This window comes from Cucurbita moschata, unplaced genomic scaffold, assembly GCF_002738365.1.
Source record: "Cucurbita moschata cultivar Rifu unplaced genomic scaffold, Cmos_1.0 Cmo_Scf00003, whole genome shotgun sequence".
NCBI classification, from domain to species: domain Eukaryota; kingdom Viridiplantae; phylum Streptophyta; class Magnoliopsida; order Cucurbitales; family Cucurbitaceae; genus Cucurbita; species Cucurbita moschata.
In genome coordinates this window covers 14,539-31,141 of record NW_019268519.1, presented here as the reverse complement: position 1 = coordinate 31,141, position 16,603 = coordinate 14,539, and the positions used below count along the sequence as shown (strand labels likewise).

Sequence of the window (16,603 nt, the reverse complement as noted above, 5' to 3'; positions counted from 1 at the left end):
TTTTTTTTTTTTTTTTTTTTTTTTTTTTTTTTTCCCAAGTGGGGGATGGGAAAGAGATGTTACCAAGTTGGCGAGCTTCCTCGAGAGAAAGTTCCAAAACACGCTTTGCACGAGGAGTGAAGGGAATTTCTACAGCAACAAACCCGCTGCCCCGACCAATTATCTTCTCCACCTCCACGCGCGCGTCTTTAAGATTAATTCCCATGGATTTAAGAACCTTGGCAGCGATACCAGTACCTTCGCCAATAAGACCTAAAAGTATCTGCTCTGTGCCAACAAAATTGTGACCAAGCCGCCTCGCTTCCTCCTGGGCAAGCATGATAACTTTAATTGCCTTTTCTGTGAATCGCTCAAACATGGCTCTTGGGACACATTTGGTAGCCTTTCGTCGCCTAGAAGAGATTGTAATGGCCACCTTGGAATGAAAATCCTGTCTAGTTCTCAACATGTTATCCAAAGAATTAAATTCTCTAAGTCCAGAGAAACTTCTTATTCTCGAACCAGGTGCATGAACGCTGGCCATCATTCTAACAGCCCGTTTTACATTTACTGATCCTCTTGATAGGCCAGTCTTCCTTCCACCGACCAGACCAGGAATATTTGTGGACTGAACAAGAACTCTAGCCATGATGTCCACCGACTGTTAGCGTTTAAAGAGGAAGATGTTAATGGAGGGTCTCCTCAAAGAAGTGCTGCTAGCCAGATAGTGGTAGCACGAAAATAAGGTATTAACGAAAAAACGCTTAAGGAAAGTCTGTCAAAACGCAATATTAAACAAAGTGGAGAAAATCTTAACAAGTATTTAAAGAAAAAAAAAACAGTATAGTTTTATCAATTAGGGCTTCTGAATCTTGTTGTCATAGGTTGTAGGGGAGGGCATATCCTGGCGGGGAATCTAAGTCCGGTTTCGAAGAACAGTGAATTGAGTCGAGTAGAAACGAAGAAGAACATAATTGAAATAAAGGAAGAGATAGATAGATAGATAGTGAGGGATAAGGTAAAAGAAGAAAAGAAAAGAATCAGAAGTAAAATGAAAGATAGGGTGGAGAGAGACCTTGAAGAACTTGAAGCTGAAGCCGATAGATAGGGTGTTCGGTGGGAAGGCAAGACGGAGGAGAAGATGAGAGGAGGAGGAGCCTCTCTATTATTATTTATTATGGTGAGTTTGATAACTCAAACAAATATAAAATATAAAATACAAACATGCGGTGTGCCTCCGTCGTGTCCACAAAATTATGGATTTTATTCACCTCCCAATCCTACAAATCATATTTCCAATTTTTCTAAATATCTCTTTTGTATTTTTATACCTATTACTTTCATTTTTATATATTATTTTTATTTTCCTCTCTCTCTAATATAGCATGCATTTTAGCGGTAAATTGGCAATATTTTTAGTGCATCACACGTCCATTTTAGTAGTAAATCATATGATCATTTGTACATTAAAATTCATTTAATATGTGTTTTAGTTTTTGTACGGCTGGGTGTATGTCTCAAAAGCAAAGGAATGGCCTGAAGATATAGCGTGGCGGCCCGAGGGAAGTGTATCGATGTTGAACGTCAATAGGACTGAATAGTTTGGCGTGTCTGCCGCTCCCTTTCCTTGCAATTGCATGAGTTGAAAGAAATTTCAGGAAGAAGGGGAGGAGTTTGGAGTTTGGGGTTCATCTTTTGGTCATCTGTCAACTCCACGTCGTCGTTGACCTGAATCTGCAACCTGAAGAGTGGAGTTGAAGGCTTGAACCCAACAAAACATTCCATCTTCCTCCATTCTACTTTCCTAAGTTCCTTTCCTTTTTCTTACATTTTCTGCTCAATGGGTAACTGCTTCTCCGATCACGCCGCTGCCCGCTCTGCCGTTGGTGCTACTGTCTTCTCCCAAAATAATACTTCCAACGTCGCCGTAGATTGTTTCTTGTTGTCTCGGGGCTATCGTGGCCTCTATTCCCAGATCGAGGTCCTCTTCCCCACCCCACCCCGTTTTTTTTTTTGGTGCCCCTAACCTTTTCTACTTTGTTGCTGATCCCAATTGGGTTCTGTTCTCTCTACTGTGGTATACACATTAAGTTTTGCTCTACAATGATTCTTCTGCGTCGACCTCGGTTTTAGATTTTTTCTGTTCCGACTTGTAGTCATGGTTGCTTCAGCTGTTGTTGCTTATTCTTAATTTCATAAAGTTTGTAGCCATCTAACTCATTCCATCCTCCTATTTCTTCTCCTTTATCTAATAATTGCAGATATCATTCTCTGCATCTAACTTGCGCGACCGTGATGTATGCTCAAAGGTCGGTATCTCTTTTATTGACGTCGAAAGACTGTACATCTTGATAACCATTTTCATGTAAGATATAGCCTTTTATTTCCTTCCAAAGAATAATACTCATACGAGGATGCCGTAGTAGTTGCATCGCTAGACTGAGTGAAAAGATATCATGAATTTGCTGAAGTACTTCCATTCCTGAAGCTCTTTTTAAGTGATCAGGGTATCTAATGTATATTTACTCACTTGGAAGTCCCATTTTTTGCAAGTTTGGTTTAGACCCCAACTTTGGATTTATATATGTTAGTTCAATACCTGTCCGTCTGATGATGCCATTGTTTCTTCAAAAAATTCTTATCGGAAGTTTTATTTTCCTCAGAGTGATCCAATGCTGGTTGTCTACGCAAAAAGACGGGACGGATCTCTAGAAGAGCTTGACCGCACTGAAGTAGTTCAAAATTCATTAAATCCAAAATGGATCCATAAGCTTAATATTAACTATCAATTTGAGGTTGTGCAAACTTTGGTGTAAGTTTAAATGTTTGTTTTTCCATCTCTAGTTCACCAGATTAACATCTTGCTGGTGCTACGATAATCAAGGCATTGATATCTTATCGCAGGTTCTTTGTGTATGACGTTGATACTCAATATCACAGCCTAGGAGTAAAGGTAGACAGCCACGAGAACTTTTATTGCTTAACATATCCTTTGTGCCGAATATAGTTTAATTTTGACTAGAGATCTGTTATTAAACACATAATAGTAGATCCAGTATAACCAATACTCTCTAGCTTGAAGGGTGATATGTCATACTTGGTTGAGTTCCTATTTTTTCCTCATCTTCTTTTCCCTACACCAGCTAGTATATTAATCTCTTGGAAAACTAGACATATCAGACTTTAACCATTTACCAGAAATCATTACTTGATTCATTACTTATTTATACTTTTATGAGAAGAAGAAGGGTGCAAATAATGTTGACGTTCTGTTCTAAAGCATTATACTTACTACATTGTAATTATATGCTTGAGATTCAGTTGATGATGGAGACTCTTAATTGTGCAGATGCTGAAGCTAGATGAACAGCAATATCTTGGTGAAGCAACCTGTGTACTATCTGAGGTATTGCATGTAGTTTAAATTGTATATTCTATCATGCTGAGCATTTACTTGCATATGATTTGAGTGCTATATGCTGAATGTGGCTATTGAATACTTAGTATGCTTTCCGTTACAATCATGTAGAGGGACATTATTTGCAGTCTAAGACAAATTATTTAGTTCGTGAATTTAGATTAATTTCACCACTGGCCTTTTCTATCTTGCAGATAGTTACCCAATCAGACAGGTCACTTACATTGAATCTAGTATATAGAGAAGAGTCAACCAGCTCTACTCATCCACACCACTGTGGAAAACTTACTGTTCATGCTGAGGAGTGTTTTAGCTCAAAGACCACAACAGAGATGATATTAAGGTGTTCAAACTTGGGACACAAGGATCTCTTCTCAAGAATTGTATGCAGTGTTGAGATGTTAATTCATTTCCATTTGTTATCTGTACAAGGAATGTGAATTATGTTTGTTGCATTTTCTGATTCATGGTATAGGACCCTTTTCTGGTTATTTCAAAAACTGTGGAGAGTAAGAGCTCCATTCCAGTTTGCAAAACTGAAGTAATAAAGAATGATTTAAATCCCACATGGAAGCCTGTGTTCCTGAATATGCAACAAGCTGGAAGCAAGGTACAATGTACTCCTTAGGACAATTTAAAACAAATGACCCCCAATTAAGCATGGGCCATTATGCTAATCACCGTTGTGAATTTAATTAGCATACAACATTGTGAATCCTATTAAATGTTTTGGTCCTTTCGTATTTAATCTACCTTTGCAGCTCATTTTTCTGTAAGTTGTCTAGAAGTATGAGAATTGGTGCATCATGTGCTTTACAACCCAAGAATCATATTGATAGTTTAATATTTAATTTATGTCATTCTGAGTGCAGATTATGTATTTCTACAGGGAAATAAAATAGGTATGATCCGTAGAGAGCATCTGATTTTCTGCTTTCTTATTGATTTTTGTATTTAATTGCAGGACAGCCCCTTAATAATAGAGTGTTTTAACTTCAATAGCAATGGAAGGCACGAGTTGATTGGGTAAATAGAGAGATTATGCTTCCTGAGTTTTTTTTTTTTTCCTTATTTTTAAATGAGTTCTTGAGTGCATGTGTTTCATTGTGACTTTGTGTGTTTTCTTTCTAATCAGAAAAGTTCAAAAGTCACTTGTGGAGTTGGAGAAGCTTTTTTTAAGTGGGGAGGGAGATAACTTATTCTCACTTCCTGCCGCTGGACATGATTACCATAACAAAGTCTTGAATAGAACTCCCAATGTTATCCTTTGAGTTGTTTTTGTTCTTGGTTTCTACAATCGATTTTATTTATGAGTTCTGATTCCATTTCAGGTACTAAAAAGCCAACTATTTGTGGACAAATTCACTGAGAGCGTCCAACAAACATTCCTTGATTACTTGGCTGGTGGCTATGAAATGAACTTCATGGTGGCTGTTGATTTCACGGGTAACTATTATTCTTGTACAATAAAATTATAGTTCTAAACCATAAATTCTCATACTCCGAATTATTTGTTACTGAGTTTGTCCGATGGCTCACTGAAGGTAGTGTTTTTCTAAAGCATACTTTCTCAACATGTATGTCAAGCAGTCATATTGGTTTTTTGCTGTTTGCATTAGAATTTAACTCACCACCTACCCCCTCAGCTGGCTGAACCGAACTAGCTGTTGGCTGTGGCTGTACAACACATTCTCACCATCTAGTTTCCGTGGTTTTCTTTTAGCTTCAAATGGAAACCCTCGCCTTCCTGATTCCTTGCATTTCATTGATCCTTCAGGACGGCCAAATTCATACCAGCAAGTGAGAAATGGATCCCTCATTTGAGCTCTACAAGTTTTTATTTTTCCTATTTGATTGTGACCTACCTCTTGACTATTTCAGGCAATCATAGAAGTTGGAGAGGTATTGCAATTTTATGACTCAGATAAACGCTTTCCTGCCTGGGGGTTTGGAGCACGACCTATTGATGGTCCAGTTTCTCACTGTTTCAACCTAAATGGAAGTAGTCACTACTGTGAGGTGGAACGGTTGCATAATACAAATTCACTTTCTGTTCCCCTAGATATTAATATTGCCAAATTCAACGTGCTTCTGTGTTAAACAATTGTAAGTTATCTTTTAGGTTGAAGGAACTCGAGGAATTTTGATGGCATATACAAGTGCGCTCCATAATGTGTCTCTTGCAGGACCAACACTTTTTGGGCCTGTGATTAACAATGCTGCATTAATTGCCAGTCAGTCTCTTGCAAATGGTGGGCGGAAGTACTTTGTTTTGCTAATAATCACTGTAAGAGCAAACAACCACTGAGTTATTTTTTACGATAATTTTGTAGTAGTCCACAATATGTCCTTCTGTGTGCACGCTCTGTGCATCACGAACTACATCTTATACCAGTTTGTCCATTATTCCTCATCATCAGGGCATGTTACTTACATTTATTTTTCTGGGGGACACTGAAAGACCCCCCTGTTTAAGCTTCAAGGTTTTGTTTCTGATGATGGCCGATTATCTGTAGGATGGAGTGGTAACAGATCTCCAAGAAACTAAAGATGCTCTTGTGAAGGCATCGGATCTGCCACTGTCTATTCTCATTGTTGGAGTGGGTGGAGCTGACTTTAAAGAAATGGAGGTATTTACTTTACTTATATGTTCCTTCACAACTGATATCTATACGGCATTCAGGTGGCGTGAAGAAGCCACAGGGAAACTAATTTTAACTAGCTGGGAGTTCGTTTTTTTTTTTTTCCCCTTTTAATTTTGGTTGTTTTTGGAGATCACGGTTGTTTTGTCCACCTTACCTGTTTTCATTTCTTAACCAAGAAAATGTTTATGTTTAACAGCACAAGTAAGATCAGTTTTGTTTTGTTATACGTTATTTAATTATATTTCCAAATGCTCAAAGGCCTTAAATCAGAGTTACAACCTTCCTTCTAATTTTACTGGATTGTTAGGTCTCTTCTCTAATTTCCCATTGTATCGGAGTTGATTCTATTTAAACTCTACGCAGGTTTTAGATGCGGATAAGGGAGAGAGACTTGAAAGCGCAACTGGACGTGTTGCTTCACGAGATATAGTCCAGTTCGTTCCATTCCGTGATGTACAAGGTGAGTAATTCTCTACAATGAAATTTGGATTCAACCATGATACGAAATGTGGAAAACTCCTGTCATGCTTATAGCTAACGTTATACTTATAGGTGGAGAGATTTCTGTTGTTCAAGCATTGCTAGCAGAAGTACCTCATCAATTTCTTACCCATGTTCGAAGTAGAGATGTTCAACCAAATTCTTGATCAAGCTGATCGTACCGAACATGTGCCTGAGAAATTGAACATTTATTTGTGCAGTCATCGCAAGATGGGCAGTTGTGAGATGTTGGACTGAGCTTAAAATCTTTCGTTTGCAGTTCAGTGTTCATACCAATGCTATGGATATATCAATTCGATGGTTGGCGTTTTTCCATGGGGGATACAAGTTTACTCGAGAGTGATTGTCGGCTTAGTTCTGCCAGGAACCCTTTTCCATCCATGGGAGATTTCTTGTATTCATATCTTCTGCTTTGCAACTTTATTTGCTGATTCAATGAATAGAGAAAAATCATCACATGCAACAACATAACCATGCAAAAACATGCGCCATGATAAAAGCCACCATATTCATCGTACTTCAGAACTCATTTACGTCCAGAAAACACTAATACAATAAAATTTGATACATGTCATGAGACGAGAACCATTTTATTTCTGCATAACTTAATACATGCTTGATAAATACATACTACATATGTCGCTTAAATTTTTGCGCACATTGATTTATTTACCATACAAAGCCAACCAAGCATTTTTTAGGGTATTAAATCACACACATATTTGTTCCTCACGTCCAAAGTAATTTTCAGGTCCAATAGCATTGGCGCAACGTAACAGTTCATGGAAAGGACAGAAAACATACTTAGACTATGTGCATAGTGTAAGCTGAAATCAAGGTTACTAAAGACTTAGATGACAATATTTTAGGGCTTGGGTATTTATTTCGGCTCCTGGATCATGACTTTCCGCACCTTCCACCGTATGTTCAAACCAAGAGAATTTATACACGAAATGAACGAGGTTGAAATGGGAATGGAATTTACATTCTAACCGACTCCCATCATGCCATCGCTGTGTATTGATGCCATTGCTGTGTATTACAAGTACAACTGAACCATTTACACAAGTACTTAAAAAAAAAAAAAAATACAGTAATCCTGTGTCTGTCTAGCGTCTCCAATAACTAAACATAGCTGCTCAATATTGTCTTCAAATCAAATGACAGAGGCGCCCATCTACCCAACATTATACCACTACCCAAGCCCATCGTCACATCATCCAACATCACTTGTGTTCATTCCAAATCATCCACGTGGACGGGGCTTGACGGCGAATAATTTTCCTCCCCACCATTAACCACCACCTTTGCTCGCTTTCTTGTTTCCACAGGGCGGCTGCTTTCATTTCCGTTGCTTCCATCTTTTCCCTCCTCTTCCTGTTCCTGTTCCTGTTCCTCTTCCCCTTCCCCTTCCCCTTCTATCTCGTCTTCACAGGGCTTCTCAGATGCATCCGCTTCTTCAATCTTACTTTTCAACGACTCGATCACATCCAACAATTCTCTATTTACCTATTGATACCACCAACTAGCCATGTGAGAAAGAGGAACAATTTTCTTTATGTTAAAACGAAAAGAATATTTGTCTGGCATTCACCACACACAGATTTATTACCTGAAGATTCTGTAGAAAATCAGATATATCCGTGGGGCAACAAGGGCAAGCCATGACATTCTTCCGGGATCTAAGAGCCCGTCCACCACTGTTTCTCTCTCTCAAGAATGACTTGCCCGCAAAAGCACCTTCCAAACATGACTTACAAAAGTTATGGGCACAAGGCGTAGTAATGGGCAGATTCATCACCTCCCGGCAAATAAGGCAGCTAAACTCTGCATATACAATTACATGCAGCAAGTGGAAAATGTTAAAAATGGTGGTTCATCACCAAATAGCCTTCATTTTTTAGCGACTTTACTATATAATTAGACAACCTTTCAGTAACCTTTCTCGAACATTCATATTATGCGACTGCCTCATTCTCCTCCTTGACTTCTTCCCAGAAGTAGAATCTTCGGTTTCAACTGACTTCTTGCTCGTTGGTGGAGGTTTGCTCCACTTCCACCGATTATCTTTCTCCTGAAAGAAACTTGCAGATGCTCAAATTTACCACACCACGCTTCATTTATTAGCTTGGATAATTGTAGTAAAATTGTTCCTTAACCAAAAACAGTGAGTTTATGAAGTCCTCAAAACAGAATATGCATACAAATTTGCAACAGCTAATTTACTTAGCGTAAAGTGATTATATAATCAAACATTATAAATATCTAGAAGAGTACTCTAGATTAGCTAAATAGCATATTAAAGAGTCTACCTATCCTTGGTTACCAATCATCCCAAATTCATAGAGAGCTCTTCATTTCTTCAAGGAATTTGTACAAGTTTACAAAAAAAAAAAGAAAAAAAAAAAACCGATATTTACACAGAAAGAAACGGGCTGGTTTTAATTCTAATTTAATAAAGGTTAAATATTGGGAGGAAAAAGGGGATCTCATAAGTGAAATATAACTGGAGAGTACTTACATCAAAGTCCCATGAAGGATCTTTCTTCCTCTCCGTAATGTCTGTTGCTTTTTTTAACTCTGGAATTGCAGGTAAGGGTCTAGGTCGATCTCCATGTTCGTCACTGCAATTAAGAAACTTGTTGAGAGTGTTTGTTTAATGAAGGAAAAGACCTCGAAGGCAAAGCCGGAGACGGCAAAGCCAACTAGCACTTGATAACATAAAAGCAACTACATATTCTGAATGAACTGAAAAAAAGATACATAGGTTAGAAAACACAAACCTTGTCCATGGTGCAGGATCATTGTCGCATCTAACAAACAAATACCGACATACCTTAAAGCCCTAATTTCAGGATACATATTTAATCAATAATCTGTTAAACAGATGCCAGTTTAGGGAAGGATAAAAAGCTTCAATACCTGAATTCCCACTTTACGCCAACACTTCTCAATCCTATAAATTCCATCATACCGCAACCCCTTTTCTGGAGCATATGAGGAACGCTTTTCTTTGTGAGATCTGTTATCAAGAGGGTTAACATACCACGTCAGTAAACTTCACATCCCTACATGGAATAAAGATCTAACCGAACATACAACATCAAGAAGCAACGGGTACTACTAGTTTCCCAAGGTATTTCACCAATTGTAATGCAACACAACCAAAGAGGTCCACCAAGAAACTTCAATTCTTGCATGAAAAACCAATGCACTTTTGACAAGCGATAAATAAAATAGTGAAAGTTGTCAGCCTTTCCCATATCTCTACCTTACATGGAAAAACAATTTGAACATGTTCAACCAAAACAGTAGTAGTTTAATTGCATTCTTTAGTTTCAAAATCAGAAGTTTACTCACGTCATACACTGGAGATAAAATAAATGAGACTAATTTAAACCAAGAGCTTTTCCAGTTCTAAGTAAATAGAAATCCAATAATTCTTCGCCCACTCTGGAATTAAGTCATAAACTCACCTAACTTTTATGTAGAAAATGAAAAATGAAGAGACCCAAGGCACTGTAAACCAGGTTTTGGTACTGTCTTCAGAAAGATATATTTTGTATAACTCAAGGTTCAAAACAAATATATGGACGCACAACAACACATCAAATGAAATAGAAACCCCAAAATCATGAACATCAAGCATTAATTTGCAGCCACCTACCTAACAACTCTAACAGGATAACCATTTAAGCAACTAACTTGTAGCGCTTTGTTTGATTTCTCAAATTTCTGGTCAAAAGACTGATCCTTGCTTGTACGCTTGTTCCCACTAAGGTCTCGACCTCCACTGCAATTAAATTACAGGCAGAATCATCAAATGCAATGGTTTATTGTGCATAGTGACCGAATAATATAAAAGAGAAATAAAAAAATGTTCAGGTAAGTAAATAAATATACCATCAAATTTACCCTGTACCAAACAGCTCAAAATCTTCAAAAGCTAAAAACAAAAAGGAAAATGGAAGAGACAAGATGGGGAATGGTACAAAACAATTTATCAAAAGATTATTCAAATCAAAAGCAGGCCGCCAGAATACCTGGCTTGTTATAAGTTTGCAGGACAGGGGAAAAAAACATATAAAGATATAATAACTAACAAGGACAGGTAAAGAACAGACTGCATAAAGTATAGAAACCAAAACCTTCCAGTGTAGAGGAACCACTCCCCATGATCTTCATCATCTTGGTAACCACCAGAAAGTACCACTGATTGTGCACCGTTATTTGACTGCCCTGCTATGCCTGCAACATGTGGAAAGTGAGCACCCCACTGACGACATTCTAACCTATCCTCCCAGCATTCCCCAACCAGAACACCCTGGTTTCTCTCTGGATCATTTTCAGCAAGAATAGGACCAAAATGATCAGATGGAATTGTAACAAATATTTTTCCACTTGCAGCATTAGCTTTCCCTTTTTTTTGTGCCCGGTCAGTGGTATAGGCTTTATCTGGCCTATTTAGATTGTGGACAACATGATAAACCTTCTGAGATCCTCCAGAAATAATTGATTTTGACATTTTAGCCATACGTATGGCCACTACAAGTGTGGAATTAATACGGGGGTGGCTAGCCATTTTGGAGGGAATCACGCAGCGGCACTTTGCACAAGTGTTTTTTCCTTGTCCAATCCACTTCTGGAAACATTTTAAGCAGAAATTGTGGCCACATGGAGTCTGGATAATGATACAGCCACAGTCTTATTAGTATGTAGTACAAAGTCCATTTATCAAACTTTTCTTGGCACATGAACGAGATGCTTAAAGTAATCAACAGTAATACTAAAATTTCAAATATACAAGCCAATAGGAATCGTCAAGTGTTTGGCACTTGACGGGCACCAAGATGTTAATATTGATCAAAATAAAGATATTTGAAAAGTCAATTATATATCTTAAAGTTCTTGAATAATGAATTATACGATTATAGAATATATAAACAAATATATACACCAAAATAACATGAGCAGATTAAAAATCACGCCCCACAAAATTAAGTCAATAATTGCAAATAAGAAATTTTATGAAAGATTGGTTCCAATTACATTCCAAACTGAAAAAGTGCCAGCTGAAAAGGTCAAAATTTTACAAAAAAAAGCACAAATTCACAGAAAATTATAACTTCAAACATACAATGAAAGAAATATTCAATGGTTCAATGAACATGTTTCCTAATAAAGAAAAGCGCGTCTGATGGTGAAACATGACATTCTATGAAAACTATCTTGAATTAAGACCAAACTCTAGTAAAACATCTATTTGAGCCTTATAAACAACAACTAACATACTACTATGACTAACAAAAAGATTACAAGAAAAGATCTGACTACTTATCCATTGAGTATACCTGATTCATGAACAGGGAATCGTACATTAAAACACTCACACCATCATCTTTAATTAGCTCCACTATATTTGTCACGGTCAATATGGCATTAATAACTCTACAAATAACAGTTGTACAATACTTAACAACAAGAATCCCCATTTCCAAATCCACACAATATACAGTTGGAGACACCATAATAAATAAACAACTAAACACGGAACTTTAGTTAATATAAAAAATGAAGATAACAGTTACAGCCTACAAACCTCTATAATATTATTTCCCTTTTTATAATAACCACTTGACATTCAAGTGCAAAATCTATTATTTCATCCCAAGATAAGCATGCAATAATCTTCTCCAACAACAATTAATAATTGTGTTGAGTGCAACTCATAATAAAAGACTGGTGCATAATGACTCGCGATACAATCTTCTAAGACAAATTTTCTCATTTCAGACAAACTAGGGTTTATCAGGAAATAAACATTAAACAACAAAAGTTGATTAAGAGGATTTTACTCATGAAATAATATTTGTTGTACTATCAAGACCGATGGCCCAGCACCAATCAATCAGACATCCATAATTTTTTAATACCCGTGTGGTTATTAGTTATCAAATTATTTTTATTTGTACGGCCATGCCTCTACTTGGCCACCACTAAGATGCAAATTTATAGAAACTGAAAATAAGATAAGCATATCTAAAAAAAGTCCATAAAATAATCTGAAACAGATATTCAAAAAGAAAATATTACATTTATATTTCAAATTGAGCATAGCTCATTAAGACAAAACATCAATTGCCTTCCCTTAAAGTTGAAGGTTCTATCTTCCAACCACACATCTTTTTATAAACCATACAACATTTTTCAGTTCCACAGCATGTGAAGGCGGGGATTCAAACCTCTAACCTTTTGATTAGGGATATGTCATAACCAATCAAACTATGTTTAGATTGACAATAAGTTCTACAACATTTGTTCAGCAGTAATCATTAGAACATAAAATTTGAAAGATCTTCTCATTATTATCTGTGATGAGCACATCCAATACAGGTATCAACAAATGATCTGTCTAGGACTTGTAAGCATCATCAAAACGTATTTGGAAAGAATAGTAAAATTTTAAGAAAACATGATAGACAACGAGTACCATATAGCATAATTCTATGTTTACAACTTTCAAGGACAACCCGTTCTTTTATATCCACATTTCCATAACAAACAATCATAGTTATATTCATCAGCACTGTGTTTCCACATGATGGCCAAGCCCCCTCTTTTTCTCTTTTGAGTTCGCAATGGCCAAGCTTATTGATGAAGGTTTGAGGGTGTTATACAACAACGATATAATTTTTTTATATGATACAAGAGTATACGTTTCTACCTCGTATTAAGCTTCTGAATTTTAATATTAATGATAATTCTAATAACAACCTAAAACGCCTATGGACATTAATTGACATAATCATACGCTATCTGACCAGGTTAAAAACCATAAATTGCAATTGATTACGAATACTATTTGCTTAAATATAAGTCTCTGGCCTTTGAAACTAAGAATTTACTTCGATTAATACAAATGATAGGGAAACCACATTTTATACACTGAAATTCTCAAGACAGAAAAATAAATGAACGTCAATAGGCAATAAACAGCCGTATTTCATTTCGTCTATACTATTGTACAGAAGACGAGTTGAAGTGAGACTGTAAAAATGAATTATACAGATTACAGCCAAAACATTTATTAGTTATAGTAAGTGAATCGGAACAAAAAAAAAAAATCAATAAGTTGGAAGATAACGAACAGTTTAAAACACGGTGAAAGATTGTTGCAAGCAAAGCAAGGGCAAGAAAAAAGGAGCAGGTGGCCCGGCATGTTAAGGAAAGCAAAGAAAGAAGCGATGGGGAACTTACAGTGACGGGCCTTTCTGGTAACTGCATGCAAAAGGAGCACTTCAATCTCTCGTCGAACAAATCCAAAACATCGTCCCCTCTTTTTTCGTTGGCGTCATGATCGTCCTTCTCAGACTGAGACTTTCCACTGAGTAGCTCCTGGCGCTTCTTTGCCTTCTCGCGGTCAGTAAGGGAGGCATCGGCCTCAATGGCTCGAATCGCAGCAACCAGGTCATTGGAAGGCGTAACGGGAAGTGGACAGCTGGCGGGTGGAGGCAGGGAAGCATCTTCGGGTGGGGGGGAACAGTCGGGACAGTCCCATTGAAGGGTAGATGCCAGGATTTGAGGGGGATTTGAGAGACAGCCGACGTGCCAAGGGGCGACGCAAGTTTTGCAAGTGATCGTCTCCAAGTCGGAAGGCTTGGCCTGGCAGCGCATGCAAATGCCATCGCCGTCGCAAGGCAACTGAGAAACCTGCGCCATGGGAAGGAGGGTGCTAATGAGAGACGGAGAGAGGGAGGGGAGACGGAGACCCAAAGCCCAGACCCGTTGTGAATAGACGATTGAAACGATTGGGATTGGATGATCGCATCGTGCCGGCTAGTCGCTGCAACAGTGGATTTTATAGGAGAATGTGCAAAGGAAGGGACGGCGGGTTTTTGAAACTTTTGGTTCTTGTTTTGAAATTCGGGAGTGCGGGTGTTAATTACATTTTTTCCTCTACAGATTTTAATTTTGAATCAACCCCAGGAGTAAAAAATTAGTAGTTACTTTTACTTCGTCAAAATTGGATGCTGTTATTTTTAATATGCATTTGATTTATGACACTTTCAAGGGATTTCTCTTTCACTAATTTATATGAACATGGGCTTTAATTATTTAGAACCAATCAAATAAAATCATCGACTTTATTAAATATAATTTAATGATTTTAATAGATATGTGTAGTTGAAAGATACGATTTGTCCGATAGTGTCGATATTTAAAACTTGGTCATTCGTAATAAATGAAACGGATAAAGAATTTGATATAAAAATACAATCTTTTATTATCGAAAACGTATGTTGCATCCGATCATTTGTTGTATTACATAGATCGTATCGGTTACTTAAAATTCAGTTGTTCGCAATAAATGAAACGGATAAAAAGTCCGATATGGAAACACAATTTTACATTATCGAAAGCGTGTCTTGCATCCAACAACCATTTTGAGTATAGAATTGCATAATTAGAGAATAATAAGAATAATTAGAGAATAATAAGAATAATAGTAATAAAGTTTGGTGGGTTGTTAGTGAATTGCATAAAACTCAAATATAATTGTAGTTGGATAAGATTGCATTTAGAAGGCTAGTTAAGGTGTGGCGCTTAAAAAATATATAATTGTAGGATGATAGGGTGATTTAAAAAATAGGGAGGGTGATGTTGGTGCAGAAGTTATTGCAATCCAAAAAGTGGAAGGTTAATTACCTCTTCCCTTCTGGCAGTGCTTTATTGGTTAGTAGTGGAAATGTTGCTGTCAATGTCGAGGGTGAATATATGGTAGGCCATTCAATATTTTATAATTTTAATTTAATGTCAACAAAAAAATTTATATTTACTTGTAACTCGTTCCCAAATATATATATTAAATTGTAACGTCCTTTTCTGCCGTCCACGGTTTTTCCTTTATTTTATTATTTTATTACTTAAATTTTAAACTTACAGAACTTTTTAATTAACAAATTTGCCTTCATCTATGAGATATTCATTTAAAATTTTAAAATTTTTTAAGATTTATTTGACACTAAATTGATAATTTAGAGAATTGTTTAAATTTATGAGATTTATTGGCCATTTTGAAAATCTGTGGACAAAAAAGACATACAAATCAAAGTTTAGAGGACTAAATGTAATGTTTTTGATAAAATAATAATAATTAATTATAATTAAAAATATATATATATATAGATGGATATAGATATATATATAGCAAGCGCTGCTGTCATAGGGAAAAAAAGGAGGGAAACCCACGTGGAAGGGAGGCTTGCTCATGCAATGGGGAAAAGAAGGGAAAACCACGTGAAAGGGAGACTTGCTCATGCAATGGTGGAAGCTTTGGCTGAGGAACTGGGAGCGTTACAAGGATATTGAGACGGTTTTAGCAGGGAGTTTGACCAAGGAAAGTCGAGAGTAATTACAGTAATAAAATCCATTCAAAATTAAATTGAAGATGTACTGAGTACTAAGCTGCCAACACGAGTATTTTTTATCAAGTATGTTAGAGTATTTAGTAGATGGATCGTATTAGATCGAGAGCGAGTCTTACATGCGAATATAAAATTCATGATAAACGAGTCTACTAAACCCTTCAAAACCCTTGACCGACGCACCAAGTGTTAAGTTCGGAACCAAATTTCATGAATAGTTTCATTGGGAATTATAAACTAAGCTTGTGAAATGAGAGATCGGTTGGATCGAGACTCCAAACTATATCAAAAATTTTAAGAGGAAAGGTTAATTATAAAACTTAAAGGGTTACTTACCTACTTAAGTAAATTAATTATTCAACAAAATTGTTTTTATTTTTAGATAGACAAGATGTAATTTGATCCAAATAGTAGTATGGATGAATAAGAGATTTTAGAGATGCTACCTAGATCTGAATTTACTCGTGTTATTTACTTATTTCTTATTTTGAAATGTTTATGCATAGTTTTGTATTGTTCATAGCTTTATTGTAAGTATGTGTTTTCTTTTGTTGTACTTTTATCTAGTTTTATATTAGTAAAACTTTAATTTTAATAAAAATCTAATTGGTGTAAATAGTAATTCCTGTTACACT

At 36.5% G+C, this 16,603-nt stretch overlaps 3 protein-coding genes across 3 annotated transcripts in view; 1 reads left to right on the top strand and 2 right to left on the bottom strand.

The window, feature by feature from the left end:
* The window catches only part of LOC111434444 (chaperone protein ClpC, chloroplastic-like), an 8,481-nt gene extending 7,275 nt beyond the window's left edge, over positions 1-1,206 (bottom strand). Inside the window, exons 1-2 of the mRNA XM_023071877.1 lie at positions 1,055-1,206; positions 64-640 (exon numbers count right to left, since the gene is read on the bottom strand). Coding sequence (XP_022927645.1) covers positions 64-628 — 565 coding nt within the window. The 5' untranslated portion in view covers positions 629-640; positions 1,055-1,206. The remainder of the gene's footprint in view (positions 1-63; positions 641-1,054) is intronic.
* Positions 1,207-1,457: 251 nt separating this feature from the next.
* LOC111434460 (protein BONZAI 1-like) lies at positions 1,458-7,009 on the top strand. Its single transcript, XM_023071878.1, has 16 exons — positions 1,458-1,960; positions 2,241-2,288; positions 2,643-2,791; positions 2,884-2,932; positions 3,329-3,385; positions 3,592-3,780; positions 3,873-4,007; positions 4,362-4,423; positions 4,533-4,635; positions 4,729-4,843; positions 5,121-5,197; positions 5,279-5,416; positions 5,520-5,684; positions 5,914-6,027; positions 6,406-6,502; positions 6,595-7,009. Exons 1-16 carry the CDS (start codon positions 1,820-1,822, stop codon positions 6,687-6,689), a joined length of 1,734 nt encoding a protein of 577 aa, XP_022927646.1. The 5' UTR covers positions 1,458-1,819; the 3' UTR covers positions 6,690-7,009.
* Positions 7,010-7,502: 493 nt separating this feature from the next.
* On the bottom strand, positions 7,503-14,474 carry LOC111441068 (E3 ubiquitin-protein ligase ORTHRUS 2-like). Its single transcript, XM_023077976.1, has 9 exons — positions 13,801-14,474; positions 10,692-11,224; positions 10,211-10,336; positions 9,466-9,565; positions 9,327-9,388; positions 9,065-9,167; positions 8,473-8,617; positions 8,156-8,370; positions 7,503-8,052 (listed from the first exon to the last, which is right to left on the bottom strand). Exons 1-9 carry the CDS (start codon positions 14,260-14,262, stop codon positions 7,780-7,782), a joined length of 2,019 nt encoding a protein of 672 aa, XP_022933744.1. The 5' UTR covers positions 14,263-14,474; the 3' UTR covers positions 7,503-7,779.
* Between the last annotated feature and the right edge of the window lie 2,129 nt (positions 14,475-16,603).